Below are 19,425 nucleotides of genomic sequence, written 5' to 3'. Positions count from 1 at the left end.
GAACCGCCGGCTGTCCGATTGTCCTTCACTATCACTTTTGGCGTCTAGCGATGTCCGATGTCCGTTAAAACACTTTGAACTTAAACTTTGAACGGCCGTTGACGACTCGCTTGACTCTTTCGTTAGAGTGAAGAGTGAAGCAGGAATTATGGAAGTGGAAGTCGCCTGCTTGTTCTTGCCTGTCTGTCCTGCTGCCCGTCGCCCCCTCCCCCGCTCCATAACACAGGCAGGCAGAAGGCATTCCATGCAAGCGCGTGCATGCTTGTGCAGCCGCCGCTACCGCGCGCAGAATAAAATCGTCCTTTTAACCCTTTTTTGTCCTTCGTCATGACCAGATCTGTATTTAAAGATTTGCCCGTTTGTCGTTATATTTAATTAGGAAAATTTATTTGGCTTTAGTGATAGTAAATAAGTTTATTTAAATGAATTTAAAGCAAAGTTTCAACTTTTGACTCTGGGGCTTCATAAATTTTAGTTAAATAATCAAAAAATTGTTTGGTCGTAATATTTTAATTAAATACAACATCAAAAAATTATAAATATATATTTGCGAGAGTATTTTTTGCGCGTACAAGTTTGATAAATCTATAAAAACGTGGAATGCGTGTATTTAATTTTTAATAATTAAGAACCGCTCGAAAAATCTGGGGAAGTAGTTAATTATTCTAGTGGGCATCTTGAAGAAATATTCCTGGAATATTCATTTGGTTAATTTTTTAGGTTAACCCTTGAATGATCCAAAAGAATATTCCTGGAATATTTATGCATGGTTAATACAATTTTCACCGCCAGGAATATTCTAGGGATATTCCTGATGATTAATTTTTAGGGTGAACTTTAAATAATCTGTGGCTAACCTGGAATAATCGTGGAATAATCTTGGATTAATTTTTCGGATTAATCTTTTCGGATAAAAATCGAATAGCCCAAGATTATTCCGGATATTTTTGGAATATAATTTTCTGTGCGGGTTGGAGTTGGCGTCGAGGGTGAATTGAAAGTGCTCGAGCGCGTTGAGACTTTATGTGAGCGAAGAATTAAAGGTATTTTTAAATTACATAAGTTTTTGTCGTAATATATGATTTTTAATTCCATATATGTAAAACTCTATGGTCTAGGGTTTGAATGTGCTGTGTCTATCAGCGACAACGGAGATGATAAATTCTGCGTTTTTGCCATATCTGAAACTGGTTCCGTATTCTCTTGGGGAGAAAATGGCTTTGGACAGCTTGGATTGAGAACCAGTCAATACACCAAAGTGCCCAACAAAATTACACGTTTAGAGCAGAAGAGGGTTGTCCAAGTGGCCTGTAGTGGCTATCATACACTGGCTTTGACTTCGGAAGGAAAGGTAAAATAAAATTATTCGCTTTTTTCCATTTTATTCTTTGTCCAAAAATCAGGTCTACGCATACGGTCGAAATGATGGTGGTGAATTGGGTATCGACACCTTTGATGTTTTCTTCAGCAACCACAATTCAGATTCTCACAGAGTTGGCGGACTGTTGGACGGGACAGTTGTAACCTCAGTTGCATGTCGAAATTACTCTTCTGCAGCGCTCTCACATTCAGGAGAGGTATTTATATTCGTAAACTCACAACTGCAGGATAGGTAACTGAAATATTGTTTAATTAATTGGAAATTTTATATGTTCTAAGAATAAAATGCTATTTATTAGGACTTAATATGAATAAAATCGCTCGCATTTCCATTATTTGCTGCCGTTGACATTCATAGTTTTCTTGTATTTCAAAAATTAAATGTACGTTTAGTATTTGCTTTAAAGGTTGTTTATTTCATCTCTTCATTGTTCAAAAGGTTTACGTTTGGGGTGCTAAGCCAAATTACAGCATCGGGTTTCGCTCATCAAGTGACACTTCACGCCCGGAATGTATTAGTCCCCACAAGGTAATCAGCAGCCTGAAAGGAGTCATGTTTTCCCAAATTGTTTGTGGAGCTGATTTCACGCTCGCCTTATCAAACGAGGGCAAAATTTACTCAGTGAAAGTAAACTTAAACTACTATGGTCACTCGGGAAATAGGCTGAGTTGCGTTTTCAAGCCTTCTACCTTCACCTTGACGGAAGAGATGGGAAGGTAAGACACAAAGCTGGGATATTTTTTAGAGCAACTATAATGAACCTAATCTTTTCACATAGGATTAGAGAAATTGCTGCCACTCTGTACAAGAGCCACCCGTGCGCTGCAATCACGGAAAAGAACCAGGTTTACATTTGGGGCAAATGCAATGGTATAACTTTAATTTGATAAAAAGCTTTAATTACCACTTTTCACTTGAATTTATTTGTAGGTCATTACGTTTCAGAACCAATGCTCACTTCCTACTCTTCATTTGACGAAGTTTACGCAGTTGCTTCTCCTCCAGTGACCTACCAACGTTTTCGATTGAAAACTATGAAAGATGATTGCAAGAGGAAAGGCTCAGTAATTGAGCGTTTAAATACTGCGTTCAACAATCCTGTGAGTATTCCATTCACTCTCCTAGAATATTTCCTTTAAATCTTTGTCATTTCAGGAAACTGCTGACATTGCTTTCATTGTCGAGGGGAAGAAAATCCACGTGCACAAGAATCTTTTGACTATCGGCAGCGAAGTGTTCAAGAATTTGTTCCTTGGCGATTGGAAGGACAGTTGCAAAAAGTATTAATTGGGCCAGTGCATTTTATTATCATATTTTAATACCCTTTTTGATTTTCTTTCAGTGAGCATGTTGTCGAGGATCACAGCTACAATACTTTTTTCGCGTTCCTCAAATACTTCTACACGGATGAAGTTGATTTCTCGCCTGAACTTGCGTTGGGTATTAATAAAATATCACATTTTATCAGAAGGAATATTGTTTTAAATCATTTTTGCAGATGTTTACGCCGTAGCCCACTTCTATCTGGTGACTGATCTGATGTACGAGTGCGAAAGGATTCTCAAATCCTCTCTGACCGTGCAAAACGCTGCTGCTGTTTACGAGAAGGCAATTTTGCTTGGAGCTAAGGTAATTTTAATGTTAATAATAATATCTTAATTATAATATTTTAATATAGGACCTGTGTGAGCTCTGCTCTGAATTTTGCAAGGACAATTTGGTTGATGTCTTGAACAATTTTGGAACTGCTGACTTGAAGAGAAAGGTCTTCTTGGAAGTTTTCACTTGGGTGGCTAATCAAAAGTGAAGTGATTGACAACGCTCATACGTGTCTTAATAATATGCATGAAAAGTTTTTGTCCAGCAAATTCAAACGCAATAAAATTTGATTACTGTCGTTAATACTCGTTAAATTATCCTAACCGCAAAGTTAACCCAGAAAGTTAATTAATATTGCAAAATAATTGTTTGTTTTTCAATAGCCAAGATTGCTGACGAGGCTCGGGATTAGCCAAAATAGGAATTTTATTTATAAATCTCTGCCACATTCTATAGGTGAATGCCTTCTTATTTTATAATTGTTGACCTGACGTACCATGCAAACAAATGGAAATTTTCAACCTCGGGTTGCCAATTTTGAAAATGATTTATTTCAATTAATCAATTGAGATTTTTTAAGCACCAAAAGCTGTGCGAGATAAAACAAAAATTTGATAACCTACGAGGTCAGTGCGTCTTTTTTCACGACATCTATATTTCGACTGACTGCTTGAATAACACCACAATATATTTCAATTTCACCCGTGCTGCCGGCAGTATCGCTCATCTCTGCGAAAATGCGGCTGGCCCTTCATGCTGCCCTATTTCTCTTCGCCTTCATCGCGTGGAACGCTGCTGCGTCTCCCGACGAGGGCACGCGAAACGTAAGTGTGTCACCTTTATTTACCTACACGCTTTTTCTTTCTAAAAAAAATTTATTTTCCAGCAACAGCAATCCAGTGAGTAAATAATGTTTCTGAATGATGAGATAAATTATATTAATTTACGCACTAGGCCTCGACTTGGTAACCCTGGCAAATGGCAAAAAGTACTACTTTTACGCAAGCCTGGAGAATAAAGTACGATTTTATTCTTCTTTCGCTGCTGTTGTTTATCAAGTCGTTTTTTTTAGAAAACTTGGTACCAAGCGAAGGAATTCTGCGAGGCGCACAGCATGCACTTGGCCTCTCCAAAGACGCAGGAAGAACTTGACCTGCTCTACCCTGCGGCCGACAGCGTCAGAGATGGTGTTTTTCTTCTAAATTTAACTTTAAACTAAATAAATTTTAATTAAATAAATAGCAGAGTTGAAACCTATAATAACACAATTAAAAAATAGATTTTTCCCAAAATTGACGATGATTGTTATGAAATTTTTGAATTATTTTTAAAGATTTCTGGCTGTTATCTGCGTCTGACGTGGGCCAGGCGGCGGGCGAGTTCAAATGGCACGACAACTCGTCTCTGCCCCGCGACAGCGCGCTGTGGAACGAGGACGACAAGGAGCCGAACAACTTTGGCAAAGGCCACGAGGTGTGCGCCTACTTCCACACCAACCGCGGACCAAAGCTGCTCGACTACAACTGCGACTTTCCCTACCGCTGCTTCATCTGCCAGCTGCCCAACTAGAATAAACCGCAAAAAATTGTTACTTTGAATAAATAAATTTTTCATTTGAAATAAACAAATGTCTTTTATTATAAATTTTCCCCTTCGAATTAGGCAATTTCATAGAAGAATAATTAATTACGCAGATATAAATCAAATCTTTTAGTAAATTTTATCAGCTGATTTTTTATAGAGAATTTAAACCGTCCGCGAGAAATAGAAACAAAATCTGTTTATGATAGCCCTGGCTTTTGAGGTCAGTGTCGTGCGTATCTTTGCCTATCGATATTCAGATCTGAACAAAATATTTCTCAGCCAAAGAGCAGCATATAATTTCAATTTTATTTGGTTTAAATAATTAATATTACATTCCTTTTGAATAAATCTTTTTTATCTATAAAAATAGATGGATTTCCCATCATAGCCGGTATAGATTTAAATTATTGATTTCAACTTTTTCAACAGATTTTTTCATTTAAGTTTTTCTTTAAAATATGAATTTCTGTAATTCCGTTGCAGTGTTTTAAAAAGCCTAAAAAGCAATTTAAATTAAAATTTTAAATTTTCTAGTTTGCAATTCCGTAAAATAACCGATTTAAGGGGTTTAAGTATCAGATCACTGCCAGTACAAGAGAGGCGGAAACTATGACTCGCAATCAGTTGAATTTTTTCTCGGAACAGAGGAAAAAATGCTGATTTTGCGTTCGTTGTCGAGGTAAAGAAAATCGGCGTGCTGGAAAAACAGCAGCGACGTGTTCAGACGTGTTCAAGAATGTTCCTCTCGGCCGGTGATTGGGAGGACAGTCACGCAAAGTAAATTATCCTTCCTTCTCTTATTAAATTGTTGCAAGAAAGGGGTAAGAATCAATTCGACGACGAATAATATTTGGGTGATTGTTGAACGATGAACGATGCGGAATTTTACAGCGACCAAGACTAATAAGCCTAATAAGGACCATTATTGCTGATTGCTGCCACTGGCGCTACTGCTGCCGTATTCTGCTGGTCGTACTGTGCTGCCATCAGATGGAGAGGGGAAGGTAGGTGAAGCTCAAGTTGAAAACAGAGAATTCGCAGGAATCGCAGGATTCGCAGCACTTTTTCGTCAAAATTCTTGACTTGATCAAAATCTCGGATCATCGTTGAGCAACATGTCCAAAGTATTGGAAAAATGGGCCAATTTTGGTTATCAGAGGCGTGAAATTCGTACTGCACTTGTATTTGGTAACTACATAATTCATCGCATTTTGTTACTTTTTCAATCAAGCAGAAATTGATCTATAGCATAGCTGCGTATCTTTTGCATGATTTTTCTTATCAAACCTTTGGGAATACATAGACATATTTTAGTTTTTCAAACGCATAAATTTTCAGGTAAACACGGAGAAAATGTAATTATTGTCTTTGAAGATGACGAGGTACGTGCCATTGGCAAAAATCAGAATTGGTGTCTTGGAGCTGGCGTCCAAGGCGAAGTGAATTCGCTCAAGCGCGTCGAGAATTTGTGTGATCGAAGGATCCAAGGTAAGAAATTTACACGTCAAAAATATCTGTCGATTATTTAGTTATGCAATAAACCTCTATTAGGGTTTGAAAGTGCTGACGTTGATGGAAAATTCTGCATCTTCGCCATTACTGAATATGGTACCGTGTACTCTTGGGGAGAAAATAGCTTTGGGCAGCTTGGCTTGGGAACAAAAGAACTCGCCAAAGTGCCTACCAAAATTTCAGGCCCTCTAGAGCAGACAAGGGTTGTCCAAGTGGCCTGTGGCGGTGATCATACCCTAGCTTTGACGTCAGAGGGAAAGGTGACATCCTAGATAATATTTTACTGTGAGTAAATGATTCATTTTATTTTATTTTCGTAAATTAGGTTTTCGCTTTTGGTCGAAACGGTGATGGTCAGTTAGGTTTGGGAACCACAGTCGACCACTGGCTTCCACAGATTGTTTGCGGACTGCTGGACGGGACAATTGCGTCCTCAGTTGCGTGCCAAAAATCATCATCTGCGGCGCTCCTTCATTCTGGAGAGGTACTAATTTCCGTTAACCATTTATTTATTAATTTTCTAATATTATTTTATTAATATCATTCTCTCTCGTTCCAGATTTGCGTTTGGGGCAACAATTCTAATGGCAGGCTGTGCTCATCCTCAACTTCAGACAAGGAATGTAGTCCCTGCAAGGTGCTCGGACTGGAAGGAGTCGTGATTTCCGAGTTTGTGTGCGGACCTGATTTCTATCTCGCTTTATCTAACGACGGGAAAGTTTTCGCATGGGGAGAAAACAAGAAGGGCCAGTTGGGAAATGGGACTACCAGTTTTGTCGTGAAACCTACAAACACAATTTCAACAGAGATCGGAAGGTGCGAGACTCAAAGCCGGGATATATTTGCTGTCTTAACGTAACTTAAATCTTTTCGCGCAGGGTTAAAGACATTGCTGCCACTCTGTACGAGAGCCACCCGTGCGCTGCCATCACTGAGAAGAACCAGGTTTACATTTGGGGCTGTTGCTATGGTATGAAATCAATTTAAAATGCTTGAAACTGCCACATATACCATTTAAAATTAATTACAGGCCAATTTATCGTGGAACCAATGCTCACATCCTTCTCGTCATTCGACGAAGTGTTCGCTCTTGCTTCTCCTTCTGTGACCTACCAACGTATTCAGTTGGAAATTTCAAATGATGTTGAAATTGATGAAAAGAATGACTCTACCAGCATTCTTCAGCATTTGCGATTAGCATTTAACAATCCCGTGAGATTTCTGTTAACACTCCTAAAAAATTCCTTAATATTTTCTTGTTTCAGGCAACTGCTGACTTTGCATTCATTGTCGAGGGGAAGACAATCCACGTGCACAAGAATCTTTTGACAATCGGCAGCGGCGTGTTTCAGAATTTGTTCCTTGGCGGCGATTGGCAGGACAGTTCCAAAAAGTACAAATTGAATGTATAATTGAATCATGTTCATTGCTCTTTTTGATATTCTTTAGGGAGATGATTGTCGAGGATCACAGTTACAGCGCTTTCTACACGTTCCTCAATCACTTCTACACGGATGAAGTGTTTTTCCTGCCTGAACTTGCTCTTGGTATAGAAAATTAATCTCGCAATTGGAATAAATTTTGATATGGTTCATTTTGCAGATGTTTACGCATTGGCCTACTTCTATCAGGTGACCTTTCTCATGGAGAAGTGCGAAGCGATTTGATTCAATGCTTAATATATGTTTCTCCTATTTAAAATTTATCACTAATAAATTCAAACTAAAGCCAACTAAAGTTGGACAAATATTCCGCATTTTATGACTGTAATTAATAGCTTTTATAAGTAATTAAAGCTTTTTCTATTGCGTATCAATACAAAGGCATTGTAATTGCGTTTGTGAATTATTGTAAGACTTGGTTAATTATCACAAAGCTATAACCTAGGATGCATCGTATTCTGAGTGAAAGAAATATCATATGTTATTATGTTACCTGCGGATTCAAAATTAGGGCTGGCTTGCTTCAAAACATTTTTACAAATTTTTGACGTTATATTGTTAAAAGAAAATTATATAATATTTCCACGTCATTGTAAATGCTTATTTTTCAATAGCCATATAGGTTTGCTTACGATTCTATGATATGCCAATTTGCAATACCATAAACCATAGTTTCTCAATTGATTATGTGATATATCCAGGAAATCGTCCTGTCCTGTTTTCCTGTTCTAAAATTATATTTTCTTGACCTATTCTGTACTTTCAGGTAAAGCCATGTTATAACAATGATATTTTAAAATTAAATTCCATACAAAATGATCTTCAAAGTTCTTAAACAGTTATACTTAAGGTTAGTTAGATTTTATTCAAGTGCCAAGAAATATTTCGAGTGAAATATCGGATTTGGTCACTTTTTAGATACATGAACGGAAAAGCTAGGAACTAATATACACGTTTTATACATCATTGAATAAATAGGGTTTTTCTGATTTGTAGAATACAGCCTTGCAAAATTTATTAAAATTTCAGTCCTGACCGTGCGTACAAGCGAACGGAAAATTTTAACTACGAGCTTGGGAATTAAGGACAGTTTTCTATTGAAATTTAGAATTTAATTCGAGCACCAAAGGCTTAAGCTGTGTAAGATATAAAACAAAAATTTGAGTGTGCGTTGTTCACAACATTTATAAAAAAAACGACTCTGCCTTGAATAGCACCATATATTTCAATTTTATCCGTGCTGCCCGCGTTATTTAATTTAACTTCAAACTGAAAACATTTTAATTAAAAAGCGATTTTTTCGAGCAGGAGACCTATAAATGCACAATTTTTATTATTAAAATATGAGCTCTTCCAAAATTGACGGTGACTAAGAGATTAATGAATTATTTGCGAAGATTTCTGGCTGTTATCTGCGTCTGACGTGGGCCAGGCGGCGGGCGAGTTCAAATGGCACGACAACTCTTCTCTGCCCCGCGACAGCGCGCTGTGGAACGAGGACAACAAGGAGCCGAACAGCTTTGGCAAAGGCCACGAGGTGTGCACCTACTTCCACACCAACCGCGGACCAAAGCTGCTCGACTACAACTGCGACTTTCCCTACCGCTGCTTCATCTGCCAGCTGCCCAACTAGGAACCCCAAAAAAATTATTAGTTTCAATAATTAAATTTTCCTTTTGAAATAAACAAATGTCTTTTATTATAAATTTCCCCCTTACAATTAGACAATTTCATAGAAGCATAATTACGCTGATATAAATCAATTCTTTTAGTAAATTTTATCAGCTGATTTTTTATAGAGAATGTATAGAGCGACTGCGAGAAATAAAAACAAAAAAAGCTGTTTCTGATAGCCCTGGCTTTTGAGGTCAATGTCGTGCGTATCTTTGCCTATCGATATTCAGATCTGAATAAAATATTTCTAAGCCAAAAAGCAGCTTAAGTTCAAATTTATTTGGTGTAAATAATTAATATTACATTCCTTTTGAATAAATCTTTTTTATCTATAAAAATAGATAGATTTCCCATCATAGCCGGTATAGATTTAAATTATTGATTTCGACTTTTTCAACAAATTTTTTTCATTTAAGTTTTTCTTTAAAAAATGAATTTCTGTAATTCCGTTGCAGTGTTTTAAAAAGCAATTTAAATTAAAATTTCACATTTTCTAGTTTGCAATTGCGTAAAAATAACAGCGGGTTTAAGTAATTAAGTATCAGATCACTGCCAGTACAAGAGAGGTGGAAACTATGACTCGCAATCTGGGTCTTTTCTCGGAACAGAGGAAAAACTGCTGATTTTGCAATTATTTTGCGTTCGTTGTCGAGAGCTAAAGAAAATCGGCGTGCTGGAAAAACAGCAGCGACGTGTTCAAGAATTTTCCGGCCTCTCGGTGATTGGGAGGACAGTCACGCAAAGTAAATTATCCATCCTCGTTAAATTGTTGCAAGAAAGGGCAAGAATCAATTCGACGAATAATATTTGGGTGATTGTTGAACGATGCGGAATTTTACACTTTTACAGCGACCAAGACTATGTAATAAGGACCATTGACCATTATTGCTGATTGCTGCCAATGCTGCCACTGGCGCTACTGCTGCCGTATTCTGCTGATTGTACTGTACTGTGCTGCCATCAGCTGGACAGGGGAAGGTAGGTGAAGCTCAAGTTGAAAACAGGGGAATTCGCAGCAGCAGCACCTTTTCGTCAAAATTCATGTTATGATCAAAATCTCGGATCATCTTTGAGCAACATGTCCAAAGTATTGGAAAAATGGGCCAATTTTGGCTACGAGAGGCGTGAAATTCGTACTGCACTTGTATTTGGTAAATATATTCAATCGCATTATTTGATACTTTTAAATCAAACAGAAATTGATCTAGCTGCGTGTCTTTTGCATGGATTTTCTTATCAAAAAATTGGGATTACTTAGTTAGATAAATAAGTGATTTTTTAGTTATTCTATCGCATAAATTTTCAGGTAAAAACGGAGAAAATGTAATTATTGTCTTTGAAGACGATGAGGTGCTTGCCATTGGCAAAAATCAAAATTCGTGTCTTGGAGCTGGCGTCCAAGGTGAAGTGAAAGAGCTCAAGCGCGTTGAGAATTTGTGTGACCGAAGGATCCAAGGTAAAAAAATTTACATGTCAAATATTATCTGTATAAATTTAATAAAACACTGATGCAGGGTTTGAATGTGCTACTGATGACGGCAAATTCAGCATCTTTGCTATTTCTGGTTGTGGTTCCGTATTCTCTTGGGGTGAAAACAAACGTGGACAGCTTGGATTGGTGACCACGGCATACACCAAAGTGCCCACCAAAATTTCAGGTTCTCTAGAGCAGAAAATGATTGTCCAAGTGGCCTGTGGCGGTTTACATACACTAGCTTTGACTTCAGAGGGAGAGGTGAGGTTAAAATTTTGCTCATTAATAATTCATTGTATTCTTTAACGTGCAACAGGTATACTCTTTCGGTCGAAAAATTGAAGGCCAATTAGGTTTGGGAACCTCAGGAGACTACGAGCAACCGTTTCCACAAAAGGTTGGTGGACTGCTGGACGGGACAATCGTAACCTCAGTTGCATGTCAAGCTATCTCTTCTTTTGCGCTTCTACAATCTGGAGAGGTACTTTTTACTTCCGTAAACCAACACAATTGCAAAGTCCTAGATACAATTATTTTGATTATTTGGAAATTTTCAAATTATAAAAAATGTATTCTAATACCTATATGCATAAGGACTAAATCTGAATTAGGATGGCTTTGCATTTCAATTATTTGTTATGTTATTTACGTTAAATTTTTTCAATTTTCAATAATGCGGTAAATTAATATTTCATAATTCTTTATATTTCAAGATTTGCGCTTGGGGTTCCAACATAAATGGCAAATTGGGCACATCTTCAACTTCAGTGACGAAACATAGTCCCAGCAAGGTGGCCGGCTTGGAAGGAGTCGTCATTTCCCAAATCGTTTGTGGAGCCGTTTTCACTCTCGCTTTGTCTGACGACGGCAAAATTTACTCGTGGGGAGAAAACTACGAAGGCCAGTTGGGAAACGGGACCACCGAGCGTGTCAACACACCAACCATTATTTCTACATCAGAGATGGGAAGGTGAGACAAAATGCTTGGATATTTCGTTTTAGCGCAACTGAAGTAATTATCAAACCACGCAGGGTTAAAGAAATTTCTGCCACTCATTACGAGAGCCATCCGTGCGCTGCTATCACTGAAAAGAACCAGGTATACATCTGGGGCAATTGCAATGGTATATATATTTTGTTCAATAAAATGCTTGAATTGCTACAATTTAAGCGCAGGTCGACCTGTTAGGAAACCTAAGCTTACTTCCTTCTCGTCGTTTGACGAAGTTTACGCTGTTGCCTTCCCTCCAGTGACCCATCAACGTTTTCAATTGAAAATTAGGAATGACGCCGAGATCAAGAGGAAAGGCCCTATCATTGAGCGTTTTCACAAAGCGTTCAACAATCCTGTGAGATTTTCGTCCACCTCTTACAAAATCCCATTATATTTTCTCTCGTTCCAGGAAACTGCTGATGTTGCATTCATTGTCGAGGGGAAAAAAATTCACGTGCACAAGATGATGTTGACATTCGGCAGCGACGTGTTCAAAAATTTGTTCCTTGGCGATTGGAAGGACAGTTCCAAAAAGTATTAGGGTTCCTGTAATGTTGTCGTGTGTTTAATACGCTTTTAAATTTCAGGGAGCAAATCATCAAGGATCACAGCTACGACGCTTTCTACTCGTTCCTCAAATACTTCTACACTGACGAAGATGATTTCATGCCGCAACTTGCTCTTGGTATATAATTAATTTCACATTATTCGGATCAATAATTATCAGTATTTCACATTGCAGATGTTTACGCCTTAGCCCACTTCTATCGGGTGATTGATCTGATGGAGAAGTGTGAAAAGATTATCAAATCAAATCTGACAGTGCAAAACGCTGCTGCTGTTTACGAGAAGGCAATTTTGCTTGGAGACAAGGTCGGTGAAATGTTAGAAAATTATTTATGATTTTAATAATATTTCTTTTTTTGTAGAACCTGTGTGATTTCTGCTTTAAATTTTGCAAGGATCGTTTGGTTGATGTCGTGAACCAATTTGAGACTGAAGACTGCAAGAGAGAAGTCGTCTTGGAAGTTTTCCGTCGGGTGGCTAACCAAAAGAAAAAATTTGTGTCAAAAGTGAGTCAATCATAGATTGCCCTATGCTTGTATTCAAAATATGCTGCTGAGAGTTTTCGCATATTTAATTTCAAGTTCAATAAAATTTTGATCCAATGCTAAAAATGTTTCTCCTATTTAAAATTTGTCACTGATAAAACTCAAACTAAATTCAGCAAAAGTTAGACAAATATTCCGCTTTTTTATGGCTAATTATTAGCTTTGTAAAAAGTTTAAAATTTGTATGCTTTTTTTATTACCTAACAATACTTAAAGGCTTTGTAATTGCGTTTGTACTTTTTGACTTGCTCAATTATCACAAAGCTATTAACTCAGGAAACACCGTATTCTCATTGAAAGAAATAATAAAATTTATCGCTTTTTACAATTTAATTTTTGCTCCGGCGGTAGAAATTGGTGATTGTAATTTGAACAAAAATTAATAAAAAAAATAGTTATTTGGTAGCATTGCCAAGGTCCAACTATTGTGCTTTATTATCTTTCTAGGTAAGTAAGCTTTCAAATCACCGTTCCATTTCGCCCATTTCACAATGAAACAAAATAAAAAAGTTATCTAGTGCAGTCCAGGAGTGCACATCAGCAGATGGAAGCGAATGTGTCAGAAAACTCTCGCGGCCATACTTGTTTTCAATGCACCATTTCCTGTGCTCTGCTCTCGCAAAATGATAACCAAAGCAAAACATCCGCGCGGCCAAGTGATTTATATACTGATTCATTGAAATGGGAACAACAATTAATTTTGTATTTTTTTCTGTGCTGAAAGCTAAACGACATGCATTAAAACGCATTTATTGTTTATTACCATTTCTGCACGTGACAACTGACAAGCACACGCGCAATTCGCCATTGCGGAAATCAATTTTCCATTTTCCTGTAAAGTTTACAAATGAAATTTTCCTGTTCAGAAATTAGCAATGAGATGGAGAAGTAATTTTAATTTTAAATCAAAACGCATTTGAAATTTAATTAAAAACATGAAGGAAAATATTTCCAAATTAAAAAAAAAAATGGATAATAATTATAAAAGTTTCGAAATATCTCGATTATTCTATCTCAATCAATCGGTTGGCGTTGTAGAGGTTTTAGTATATGTGTGAGTAACAGGATCCGAGGACTTCCCGTTCGACGCAGAAAGTGAGATTTCGGTCGCACCAAACACGAAACGCGAGTGTTATGGACAGCGTGAAATATGAGGTGTGGGACGTGTTTGCCGCTGCTCTGCCTGCTCGTCGCTCATCTACAGCTGCAGGTATATTTCACACGGAAAGCTACGTTTTATTATTTATTTTAGCCTATTATTTTCGAGCTAAAAAAAAAATCGCAGCTCTAAAAAGAACGTACGATGCCCTTGACACTTTTTCTCCCTCTCTTTTGATAACCCGCTATAAATGGGAGCAGCTCGGCTTGCCGTTTGCCATTCAGAGCTTTCGCCGTCCGTGCTCGTCGCTCTGGTGAGGAAATTCACGCATTTTCAGATCGAAATTTTATCTGTTGAATTTTCAGAAATGCAGAAATTTTGCTTGATTTTTGCCTGTCTCCTCGCGTACGGAAACGCGGAGACGCCGGGGACCACCACCAACAAACCAAACGAAGAGCCTGCAATAAATGGAACCAATTGCCAAAACAACGGTAAAAAAACCCTAAAAATTTTTCTCACTCAGCTTAAAATAATAAGGCATGCGAAAATTCCAGAAATTCTTGATTTGACAACCTTGGCTAACGGGAAGAAATACGTGTTCGTCTCCTGGGGAAAAGTGAGAGCATTAAAATCTCAATATTATTTTATTAAATTAAAAATCCGCGTCTTAGGTCAACTGGGAATCAGCGAAGGCTCTCTGCGAAAAGAGCAACCTGACGCTGGCCCTGCCGAAAACGCAAGAGGACCTGACTCTTCTGCACCAAATGGCCAAAGAAAAGATTCCATGTAATTTTTTGTTGTTTCAATTAGCGATTTCTCTTATTAATTAATTAATTTTCAGATCCTAGTTCTGGTTGGTGGGTGTTCGCGTCGGACGTGGGGCAGAAGGCGGGCGACTTCCGGTGGGGCGACGGCCAGGCGCTGCCCAGGGACAGCGCCCTGTGGGACAAGGAGTACGACCAGCCCGACATGTTCGGCCGCGGCGAAGCTGCCTGCGTCTACTTTTACACCAGGGTCTCCGCCAGACTCAAGGACAACCTCTGCAGCATCGCTTTGCACTTCGTCTGCGAGCCGCGCCCCGGATGTCATTGAAAATTTGTCCATTTTCAATAAATATTTGTTGCAATGATCATAAAATAATCGAGTTTTTAATATTTATTTGGGTTATTTGTCGCTGGGACGACCGTGAACAGAGAGGTCAAAAGTTTGATAACCTCAAAGCTGATGAAAATAAACACTCGCGAGCCTTGGCGTTACAGGAAAAATAGCGAAAAATTAAATTATTTGACATTTTTTATTAATTAAATTGTTTTTGATTTAAATTTAAAAATTTGTGTCTGGCCTTGTTGTGTGCCCTTGAAGGTCGGCGATCCGAGATTATAGGAGCGAGGCCAAAAAAGCGCGGGATCAAATTTGATAACCGCACGACGCAATTGAAACCGAGAAAACAACAAAATATGAAATGAACTTTTATTTACCGACTGCATTTAAACTAATTCACCTCAGTTCTAAATTTTTATTGATTTATTTTCTGGACTAAAAGTATCAATTTATTTATTTAGCAAGTCGAACGAATTTTTCTTAAAGTATTTAAAAATTCTCCTCCGCAGCAGTGTATTTGTTCTCCCTGCTCTCATGTGTGATAAAAAGCCGGCTCTACGTCTAATTTTGGCAATTTAGATTTGGCGCGTTGCAGAGAAAACATGTCGCTCGTCTGGGTTTTGGGTTTGCTCCTCTTTTCGTCTACAGTGGCCGCGGAAAACTCGTTCACCGAGATTTTATCCGAAGTTCGGAGTCTCAAAAGCGCTCTAAATGAGGTAAATGTAAAAATTTCCGATAATTAACCAAATTTATATAATATTTTCCCTACTACAGTTGTCCCGAAAGCTGCTGTGCAATCCAAATGGTGAGGTTTTTTATTTAAATATATTTACCGAATTTATTTTTATTTTTTCAGGTTTGCCCATGCACACTTTGAACAATGGCGAAACGTACTTCTTCTCCACTACTCATATTGGCGCGGTGAGTTTGAAAAACAAAACCACGTAAATTATATTTCCTGAATTTACCTGGCACTCGCAGGAGTTGAGCTGGTACAGAGCCAAGCAGTTCTGCAAAACGAACAAAATGGACCTGGCATCGCCAAAGACGCAGGAGGAAATAAATCTTTTGGTTCGCAAGGGCAAAGAAATCGATGAAGGTAATCGATTGAATTTATTTTACCCTAATTAATTAAAAATGAAATTTTGCAGAGGTAACTTGGCACCTGTCTGCGACGGACGTTGGCCGAGAGCATGGCGACTTCCGGTGGGCCGACGGCGATGTTCTGCATTTAAACAGTTCGTTGTGGCAGTCTCGGCCTGGCAGCTTTCAAAGGGGCGAGCAGTTGTGCGCCTACGTTAACCCTGAGCAGACCGACAAGTTGAAAGTCCACAATTGCATCATCAGGGCTAACATCATCTGCCAACTCCCTGCTAAGTGCAAATAAATGAATATTTTGTATACTAACTAAATAAACGATTTTTTTGGTAATTGATTTCGTTTAATTTAATTAAGAAGAAGGAGAGAGATAAGTTTTATCGTGGCCAATAACAAGTCAAAAAGGTCAAGACGAGATTATTAAATTAATTCTCTGGCCGATCTGCTCGTCACATTTTATTTGATCACGTTAACCTTTGACCAACTTGAAATTGTTATCGATAATATCGTAATGCAAGTGACTGCTTTAACCAAATGATTTTAAATTGATGTTTTTTCCATATTTTTTTAATTTATTAACATTATATGACGCTATCTCAACTTTGGCAATGTCTAGAGGGATCGAAATGAAAAAAAATCCGCAATTCTAAGCTTTGGTCAGCCATTTTTGGAAACTGCTCCCTCACCACACGTAATTTTATTATTTATCAAATGTGTCTGAATCGCAGCGAGAAGAGCTGGACTTTGATCCTAAATTTTGGAATTGGTTAATATTAAAAGTAATGAAATTTTATTTTGGTTCTATATTTTACTAAGCCTGTTTTAATCACATAACAATTACAGATATCAGAAGAATGGCGTCTCTGTTTCAGTTGAATTCTCAGAGTCCATCTATAATTATAAGAAAAACAATTATTTTGACCATATGCAAGTTTATTCGTCTATAGAATTACCCTGACACAACTGCTACGAACTCTTATGGTTCCTCCAGGGCAAGTAACTATTAAATTATTTGCTGCAATCAAAAAGAAACCAACATTATGACACAATAAGCTTAATTCCTCTTTGGTTCTGATGCAACTAATTACCCGCGACAGTTGGAGACAGGATAAAGGAAATGGCCAGGAGAAAAATATAGAAGATTTGTTTGAAGTGCATGTTGATGCTTGGAGAGACTCTGCACTGCATTAAATTAATTTCAGCATGAAGAAGTAGACGCCGCCAAGTCTGATAACCTTTTGAGCTCATTTGCGTCTGCATGCGCGGTCTTGCCTTTTTTTCTTGCAAAGCTGATCAGTAAAAATAAAAAAAACACGTCCGCAGTGACCTAAAAAATACAAATTTCATCAATTTTTATTAAATTTATTTGCATCTTTTAATTCGAGTAAATCAAAAATAAAAAGGATCTAAATGTTTTGTTTTTTGTGCGCCACGCACAAAACACGAGATATGAGTGATTGTGACGCTCAACATAAATATTCAGCTTGAGTCAGGCTGCGTTGGTAAACTAATCAGAGCAGCACGCGCTCTCTCTCTCTCTCTCGGCCGTGGAGTTAAATCTATCGAGGTAAACAAATAAAAAGTGGGACAACGTTTGGCCGCGTGTCCTATTTTTTTATTCTGGCCAAAGACGGTCAAGGAAATTTGACCGTGCAGCATCTAGAATCTCAAATCCGGCCAGTCTCTGGCGGAAAAATCAGACGAGCCAACTCAGAATGTCAATAAATATTTTTTCTATCGCGAGTGCAGTGCAAAATAGAAATAAACGAAATCGTCTTAAACCATCGAAATTGAAAAAAAATCGACTTTTTCCCGAAAATAATCGTGTAAAATTCACAGCCATCTATTTATTCCGTCTGACTGAAGGTCGCTGATCCGATTTTAGAGCGAGGCCAAAAAAGCAGCGCGGGATCAAATTTGATAACCGCACGACGCAATTAATGCCGAGAAAACAACAAGAGTTGAACCAATTTTTATTTAGCGGCTACATTTAAATTAAATTACCTAAGTTTTAAATTTTATTTAATCATTTTCTGCCTAAAAGAAGAAGAGTGCACCAAATTTTGAACTTTCAAAATAAATAACCAGCACGAACTTTTATTTAAAAAATTGTATTTTTATAAAAAAATTCCCCTCCAGTGTTCTCCCTGCTCTCTTGCGTGCGTTATAAAAAGCGAGCTCTGCGTCTAATTTTAGAAATTTCGATTTGGTGCGTTGCAGAGAAAACATGTCGCTCGTCTGGGTTTTGGGTTTGCTCCTCTTTTCGTCCGCAGCGGCCGCGGAAAACTCGTGCGCCGAGGTTTTGGCCGAAGTTCGGAGTCTCAAAAGCTCTCTTAAAGAGGTAACAATAATAATTTGTAGTTCACCAGTTTCTTAATAATAATTTCTCTTGTACAAAAAGCTCCTGTGCAATCCAAATGGTGAGATTTTTTTTATTTAATTCAATTTTCCCGAATTAATGTTATTTATTTTTTAGATTTACCCATGCACACTTTGGAGAATGGCGAAACGTACTTCTTCTCCACTACTCATATTGGCTCGGTGAGTTTGCAACACAAAACCAATTAAATTATTTCCTAAATTCACCTCGCACTCGCAGGTCTTGAACTGGTACAAAGCCATGCAGTTCTGCAAATCGAACAAAATGGATCTGGCGTCGCCAAAGACGCAGGAAGAATTAACCCTGTTGGTTCGCAAGAGCAAAGAAATCGATGCTGGTATGTAATTGATTGATTTTTATTTAAATCCACACCGTAAATAATTAAAAATGAAATTCGGCAGAGGCAACTTGGCACCTGTCTGCGACGGACGCCGGCCGCGAGCGGGGCGACTTCCGGTGGGCCGACGGAGAACTTCTGCCTTTGAACAGTTCGTTGTGGCTCGCTCCGCACGGCATTTTTCGCAATTTTTCGTGGGAAGAGAAACTGTGCGTCTACATTTACCCTGAGCAGGCCGAAAAGTTGAAAGTCCAAAGTTGCATCGTCAAGGGTCACATCATCTGCCAACTCCCTGCTAAATGCAAATGAATACTGTATATAATAACTGAATAAACAACTTTTTTGGTAATATTCTTTATTGTTTTGCTGAATTTAATTAATAAGAAAGATAAAGAATTATTTTATCGTTGCCAATAACAAAGTCAAAAAGGTCAAGACGAGATTATAAAATTAATAGCTGGCCGATCTGCCCGTCACATTTTATTTTATCGCTTTAGCCTTTCACAAACGCTAAATTTTGCCATCGATATTTATGTTTGTGTAGCGATTAATCGATAATATCGTAATGCAAAAGTTTTCTTTAACAAAATGAGATCTTCATAGATGACAGACACTATCTCTCAATTGAGAAAATAGGA

The 19,425-nt window shown here is 37.9% G+C and overlaps 6 protein-coding genes and 1 long non-coding RNA gene across 7 annotated transcripts; 6 read left to right on the top strand and 1 right to left on the bottom strand.

The window, feature by feature from the left end:
• Positions 1-977: 977 nt before the first annotated feature.
• LOC135936135 (RCC1 and BTB domain-containing protein 1-like) lies at positions 978-3,595 on the top strand. The gene is made up of 10 exons (XM_065478843.1): positions 978-1,043; positions 1,119-1,351; positions 1,404-1,577; positions 1,820-2,097; positions 2,160-2,251; positions 2,312-2,481; positions 2,537-2,661; positions 2,724-2,821; positions 2,880-3,010; positions 3,060-3,595. The coding sequence occupies exons 4-10, from the start codon at positions 1,934-1,936 to the stop codon at positions 3,186-3,188; spliced, it is 909 nt and encodes a 302-aa protein (XP_065334915.1). The 5' UTR covers positions 978-1,043; positions 1,119-1,351; positions 1,404-1,577; positions 1,820-1,933; the 3' UTR covers positions 3,189-3,595.
• Positions 3,596-3,657: 62 nt separating this feature from the next.
• LOC135936136 (C-type lectin domain family 4 member K-like) lies at positions 3,658-4,621 on the top strand. Its single transcript, XM_065478844.1, has 5 exons — positions 3,658-3,804; positions 3,867-3,879; positions 3,935-3,999; positions 4,053-4,167; positions 4,314-4,621. Exons 1-5 carry the CDS (start codon positions 3,718-3,720, stop codon positions 4,547-4,549), a joined length of 516 nt encoding a protein of 171 aa, XP_065334916.1. The 5' UTR covers positions 3,658-3,717; the 3' UTR covers positions 4,550-4,621.
• A 298-nt stretch (positions 4,622-4,919) lies between these two features.
• On the top strand, positions 4,920-13,189 carry LOC135937383 (uncharacterized). Its single transcript, XM_065480533.1, has 22 exons — positions 4,920-5,752; positions 5,903-6,052; positions 6,116-6,336; positions 6,402-6,560; positions 6,636-6,892; positions 6,955-7,046; positions 7,107-7,288; positions 7,342-7,469; positions 7,526-7,623; positions 7,679-7,734; positions 8,951-9,055; positions 10,175-10,343; positions 10,499-10,648; positions 10,707-10,927; positions 10,983-11,147; positions 11,380-11,636; positions 11,699-11,790; positions 11,843-12,015; positions 12,070-12,194; positions 12,248-12,345; positions 12,403-12,533; positions 12,590-13,189. Exons 1-22 carry the CDS (start codon positions 5,680-5,682, stop codon positions 12,746-12,748), a joined length of 3,261 nt encoding a protein of 1,086 aa, XP_065336605.1. The 5' UTR covers positions 4,920-5,679; the 3' UTR covers positions 12,749-13,189.
• An 872-nt stretch (positions 13,190-14,061) lies between these two features.
• Positions 14,062-15,011, top strand: LOC135937177 (uncharacterized). The gene is made up of 5 exons (XM_065480267.1): positions 14,062-14,184; positions 14,237-14,362; positions 14,426-14,487; positions 14,543-14,657; positions 14,713-15,011. The coding sequence occupies exons 2-5, from the start codon at positions 14,239-14,241 to the stop codon at positions 14,961-14,963; spliced, it is 552 nt and encodes a 183-aa protein (XP_065336339.1). The 5' UTR covers positions 14,062-14,184; positions 14,237-14,238; the 3' UTR covers positions 14,964-15,011.
• Positions 15,012-15,317: 306 nt separating this feature from the next.
• On the top strand, positions 15,318-16,451 carry LOC135937759 (uncharacterized). The gene is made up of 5 exons (XM_065480987.1): positions 15,318-15,688; positions 15,747-15,777; positions 15,829-15,893; positions 15,954-16,071; positions 16,124-16,451. The coding sequence occupies exons 1-5, from the start codon at positions 15,575-15,577 to the stop codon at positions 16,357-16,359; spliced, it is 564 nt and encodes a 187-aa protein (XP_065337059.1). The 5' UTR covers positions 15,318-15,574; the 3' UTR covers positions 16,360-16,451.
• A 412-nt stretch (positions 16,452-16,863) lies between these two features.
• LOC135935265 (uncharacterized) lies at positions 16,864-17,262 on the bottom strand. Its single transcript, XR_010574190.1, has 3 exons — positions 17,159-17,262; positions 17,024-17,085; positions 16,864-16,961 (listed from the first exon to the last, which is right to left on the bottom strand). It is a non-coding gene; the product is annotated as an uncharacterized LOC135935265 (long non-coding RNA).
• A 994-nt stretch (positions 17,263-18,256) lies between these two features.
• On the top strand, positions 18,257-19,138 carry LOC135936749 (uncharacterized). The gene is made up of 5 exons (XM_065479687.1): positions 18,257-18,411; positions 18,472-18,490; positions 18,547-18,611; positions 18,670-18,787; positions 18,852-19,138. Exons 1-5 carry the CDS (start codon positions 18,298-18,300, stop codon positions 19,094-19,096), a joined length of 561 nt encoding a protein of 186 aa, XP_065335759.1. The 5' UTR covers positions 18,257-18,297; the 3' UTR covers positions 19,097-19,138.
• The last annotated feature ends 287 nt before the right edge of the window (positions 19,139-19,425 follow it).

Source organism: Cloeon dipterum, chromosome 2, assembly GCF_949628265.1.
Source record: "Cloeon dipterum chromosome 2, ieCloDipt1.1, whole genome shotgun sequence".
Taxonomy (NCBI): Eukaryota; Metazoa; Arthropoda; class Insecta; order Ephemeroptera; family Baetidae; genus Cloeon; species Cloeon dipterum.
The sequence above is the reverse complement of the archived record's forward strand: the minus strand, read 5'-3'. Positions and strand labels throughout refer to the sequence as shown.